Genomic DNA, 5,724 nt, shown 5'->3' on the forward strand with positions numbered 1-5,724 from the left:
CATTTCACTTGGTTTCCTTCAAGTGGTTCACTGTTTACCTTTTAGCTGTGGAATTTCATTCTCTATCAAGTGCTTTATCATCAACTTTTTGGACATTTCAAAAGGTTCAGATTTCCTTCCTCAAACTATACAAGCCTTCACACACTGGCAGCCTTTAAATCTCGCAAACTGCAGAACCCAGGAATGATGTAAAGTAACGTAAGTGATCAGCCAGTCGCTGATCGCTTTATATCTAAGGATACCAAAGGGACAAGAGAGACAACAGTTCTAATGGTGTGTGCAGCTTTCTCTGGATGGTGCTGTTTGTAGGAGGAGATGCTTTTATATTTCTCTCTCTCTCTCTTATTGATTTATTTGTGATGTTAAATGGTACAAAGCTTGTAGGACTGAGTGAGAGCCGAACCTTCGTCTTCGACAATTGTTCTATCTTCGTGGAACAAATATCTAGTGTTGTAACTTCAGCACCCAACAACAAGGAGACACAGAGATGTTGGCTAGTTTGGCAAGCGGGCTGATACACCTGATTACTTATTCATACCATTGACCAATCAGAGCATTCATTAAAAAAAATTAGTATACATCATTTACACCAGGAAGCAGACAGGAATTCTACACCTCTTTGACAACCGAGGGAGTTTTTCTAATTTTCACAATGCTGATATTTTTAGCAAGTTGGGCCACAGGTCATTTTGTTATTAAATTACCATATACCATGAAATAGAGAAATTAGAAATTGAGCACAGCGGTAGTTCAGGCAGGCCACGGATATCAAGCCCAGCTTAAACCCAGCCCACAGCTGATTAGGGAGCTGATCTCAAACCCAGCCCACATCAGCTGACTGCTTAGCTGATGCATTCAATTGGCTCAACTCAAACAGGGCACCCTCTTTAATTCTGCTCCAGTCTGCTGCCTAACAATCCGCCCCTGATACAAGGGTCGGAGCTGGTCAAAGAGCAGCAGAATAGGAGGGTTGCGGGAGCGCGCAGAGCTCACCAAAATGTGTTCATACATACACCACCATCCGGATGCCCTCTAGATTACTCCCCCGAATTCCAAGGCATGTCTGAAAGCGGCTAAGAGAGTCTGCTCCTGCTCCTCCCCAGCTCCTCCTTTCATGCTGTGTCTGACTAACACAATGTCATTTCTGTTGTCATTGCTGCTTGCTCTGTTCTGTATCTGGGGGTCTTTTGTTGCTCTCCTTGCCTTAAGGCTATTCCATGTTGCTCATGGCAACTCTAAATAGATTGATTCATTTACGATTTCATATTTCTTTATGAATGCATGGATGCATAGATTTCAAATGAAGTGCAGATTTACAATGCCATGTAGTTTATGTGTCTCACCACAATTAGAACTATAACAAATATCTTAACTTTACCCCACTACCACAATGAGTGTTTCCTGTTCAAACAGCTTCCTGTGAGCTGTGTGATTGGTAGACCACAGCACCCACGCTAAAAATAGTCTAAAAAAAGTGTCACTTATAGAGAGGTGATGAGGAAATGAGCAGAAACTATTGTATAGCAGCTGCACAGAGACGCATGATAGTGAAGGGATGGAGCGAGGAAACACAGGCTTTACTTTGACTTAGATCACAAAAAATGAATGCAAACTGAAAATAAGTCCAGATATGTCAGTGATTGATGATTGAGACAGAAGATGGAGATATCTGAGGACGTTCACATCTACAATAATGAAGATACTCTGGAAGAAGAGGAGCGTCTACGACAGACGGCCTTAATCCCAGCTGGAGGGAGCGACGAGGCGGAGGAGAGGATAGTGGACATCTATGAAAGTGCAGACAACTATCGCTGTCCTGACCCCAGATCAAATACAGAGAACGCACCAGATCAACAGCTAGGTGAGACACACACACACACACACACACACACACACACACACACACACACACACACACACACACACACACACGTAATTCTGTGCAATGAACAGCAATATTATGCCAGAGTGTTATGCTGTATGGGAGTAGTGCATGGTATAGCTGTCTGTCTGTGCAGCTTAAAAGTAGACTAGGCAGGTTAATCCGAATATGCTCGAAAATTGTCGGACAAACACTTGAAACAAACTTTCAAGAAGCACACACAAGAAGAATGTTGTCTCTAGCAGGTACCATAATATGTGACCCAACTCACATTATTTTGAATGAATTTGAGCTGTTGCCCTCAAACAGAAGATTCAGAGTCCCACAGGCTCGCTTAAACAGACTGAGAAACTCTTTTGTGCCCCAGTCTGTCAAACTGTTCAATCAGGTTAAAGGCTCTAGGTAGGGACTAAGGAAGCACTGCAGCCACTTTTCTTGTCTCTTGTTTGTTTTTTGTCGTCAATTACATGTATTGAAGTTCCACAGTATGTAGCACTTTGATGATGGTGGTGGTGTTGTCGTTTGTATTGTACACCTGTATGTATTTATGAGAAACAAGTGTCTTAGGATGCAAGACACATTTCGGACTCTGTCTGACAATAAAGTGATATCTTATCTTATCTTATATTCAGTAACTGTGTAACAGTCCCTCTGGTGCTTGTGTTACTAAAACATGACCTGGCTGTAGACGGCCCAAAAAAACCAAGCCTGACCCGACCTGGCCCATCCCATTGGCTGCATTTATGGGCCTGAGCCCGGCTCAAACCCGAAATATTCTTAATAAGTTGGCTTATTATCTCTAAACTATACCCATGTTGTCTGTTCAGTATGAATACATAAGGTTTTATGGTTACAATGTTATAACATTCTGATTATCACACCAATTATATATAAAAAGGTATACGAGGAATAGAGGGGAAATTCGGGTCTCAGGTTCTGGCAGAGAATCTAACCTCTACCTGGTCTGTCTTGTTCTTACAGGTGTTGTTATCCAGCCAGTGACCAAGCCCTACAGGGCGACTATAGTGTCTCTGCTGCTGATGTGTCTTCTCCTACTGGCTGCCCTCATAGGTGTCGTGGTCCACTGTGAGGCATTCACTTCCTCTATCGCACAAGAGATTTGCACTCAGCATCCATTTTGTATATTTCTTTCTACCTAAAGTCTACCACTGTTTTGGATTTCCTGTGCAGATACAAAAGCTGATGGCATCTTAGAAGAGACGCTCAACAAACTGCAGACCCTCAACAAGACCTGCGCTGAAAACAGAAAGACCCTCAGTGAGTGTGTCTGTCTTATTCTGTGTGTTTCTGTGTGTGTGTGTGTGTGTGTGTGTGTGTGTGTGTGTGTGTGCGCGCACGCGTATGCATTTGCATGTGTGTGTTTGTGTGTGTGTGAGAGGGAGTATGCACATTTGAGTGCATAATGCATTTGTTCTTTTATTTGCTGCTCACTCTTAACATCCTCTCCTCTTGCAGAGCATTTCTGTAAAGATGGAAGCTGTGCATCATTCAGCAACAGTGTTTACTACATCTCTAATGATGTAAAGAGCTGGGATGACAGCAGGCAGGACTGTATACAGAGAGGAGGACACCTGGTCATCATAAACAGTGAAGAAGAACAGGTAAAGGGAAAAGTGGCAAAACACTCCCCCCCCCCCCAGTTCCTGTTTGATTGTTAAAAAAACCTCTTTAGAATCTCTTGTGTTTAGTTCTGTTATTCTCCACAGTGCTTCATAAGTGTGTGTTGATGTAATTTGTCTTTTAAACAATTCAACAGAAATTCATCATTTCCTTTTACAAGGACATCTGGATTGGTTTGAGTGACAGGGATGAGGAGGGAATCTGGAAATGGGTGGATGGGACACGTGTGAACAGCAGAGGGTAAGACATACATTCTTCAGTCTTACCAGTCAGTGAACAGGTTGGCCTGATGATGCATCGTGCTTCTTATTTTCCATCAAGTACAGTTGACTCTTTTATTTTTTAATCAGGTTCTGGATGAGTGGTCAGCCCAGTAGATATCATGGAGATGGAGAGGACTGTGTTTACACGTATTGGCTTCAAGGACTATACAACTGGGTTGATGCCAGTTGTGACTCATTGTACTACTGGGTCTGTGAAAAAGTGATTGACTTCTAACATTATGTGTCATCTCAAATGAAAACATATTGTGACTTTACACCTCACACCAAGACTGTCATTGTCATTCACACAGAGAACGTGAAATGCTCCTTTTAAGAGATTCTGTTTTATTGTTTGTAAAGCACTTTGTAATCTTTGTCTCATAGCTTCAGAACAAGAATGTCTGTTGGGACCAGGATCAGTATTTGTTAAGCATTCAGTAGAAGTGTAGATTTAACAGCTCCTCTTTTCTTCAGTCTCGACTCAAGACTTAAAGGGTTAGGGTGATTTTAGTTAGTAAGAGTAGACCATGCAACATCTGCCTGAGGAACTTAGATAAGCTACTTCAATATGATCTTTCAAATCACGTCTCACACTTCCATCAACCTACTGTTATTTTGCATAATGTTTTCACAAGGTCATTTTCTTGTCTTATTATTTTTTAATTACCTTTGCAATGTGCTTCCCAATGTTTTAACTCATTTGTATTTACAATTCTATGCTATATAAATAAAATTTATTTATGCAATTATTCTTCAGCAGTGAAGTGAGATCATTTTCTATAGATGACTGCTTGCAGTTTCACAGTCAGTGTGCACCATGTGACAGGAAACTCACACCAACACCTCTGTGTGCAGCGGTCGCAGAAGCAAACAATTGACATTTATTTTGGATGGGACCAGCCGCGCTGGAACTACCTTTAAGTAGGGTGTGCTGTAAGGAAGGGACTCTCGAAGAAGAACATTTTACGTTTTTTGGACTTTTAGCCATATTTAGAGGAATATTTAATTTTAGATTAACATTAGGATTATACTGTTGTGATGTCATTATTCAGTGTCTTCTCCTCTTCTCTGCAGCCTTAGGGCCTGTGTACACCTAGCGTCTTTTTCCGACGTTAAACGCTGGGAATGCGCTGGGGAATGCTGATCCCAGCGCACAATATACAAGGAAGCAGTCTGCAAGTAACGTTAGTTCAGCTTGATAGCTGACAGCTAGCAAGCTAACAACACAGGTAGGCTACGCTATTAAAAGCAGTAAGCACAACACTCACCAGAAATATTAAGTGTCTAGCCGATCTGCTCCCACAATTGAGCCGTTCTGTCTCTGTTGCGATAGTTTTTCCATATGATTAGTTACCAGAAAAGGAGCAGCCGACACCAGCGTCTTTCTGAAAAGTTAAAATATTTTCAGCTGGAAGCGCTGGGAGTCGGCGCACAAAAACGCCGAAAAAAGACGCTGGGCGCTCTGCACTTTCTCTACACGTCCGTGTGCGCTCGCATACGCTCTCCTCCCAGGTTCCATGTCGCTGTTCCGACCTCTCGCTGTTCCGACCTCCCCTCTCCCAGCCCCCATGCCTAAACCTAACCTCCCCCAGACCCTAACCCAAAACCTAACCTCTCCCACCCCCACGCCTAAACCTAACCTCCCCCAGACCCTAACCCAAAACCTAACCTCTCCCACCCCCCACGCCTAAACCTAAGGTCGGCATTGCGAGTGGTCGGCATAGCGGGTGGACACCCTCCTCCCATTGGAAACAATTGAAAATAGACGCTGGACCTGAGGAAAAGACGCCAGGTGGACACAGGCCCTTACTCAATTTACCCTCAGGAATCAGGGACAGTGAAAAAGTACCTGCTATTCCTCCCATATATCCAGGGCCAGATTAATAGTACCATGGGCCCCATGCTATTTATTTTCTAAGCCCCCCCCCCCCTGCTGCA

The 5,724-nt window shown here is 43.2% G+C and overlaps 1 protein-coding gene across 1 annotated transcript; it reads left to right on the forward strand.

The window, feature by feature from the left end:
- Positions 1 to 1,659: 1,659 nt before the first annotated feature.
- LOC310799865 (C-type lectin domain family 4 member A-like) lies at positions 1,660 to 3,630 on the forward strand (the record flags this gene model as incomplete). The annotated part of the gene is made up of 5 exons (XM_083662466.1): positions 1,660 to 1,861; positions 2,864 to 2,968; positions 3,074 to 3,160; positions 3,359 to 3,504; positions 3,610 to 3,630. 5 exons carry the CDS (start codon positions 1,660 to 1,662, stop codon positions 3,628 to 3,630), a joined length of 561 nt encoding a protein of 186 aa, XP_083518592.1.
- Between the last annotated feature and the right edge of the window lie 2,094 nt (positions 3,631 to 5,724).

Source organism: Poromitra crassiceps, assembly GCF_964638095.1.
Source record: "Poromitra crassiceps genome assembly, chromosome: 28".
In the NCBI taxonomy this organism is placed as follows: Eukaryota; Metazoa; Chordata; class Actinopteri; order Beryciformes; family Melamphaidae; genus Poromitra; species Poromitra crassiceps.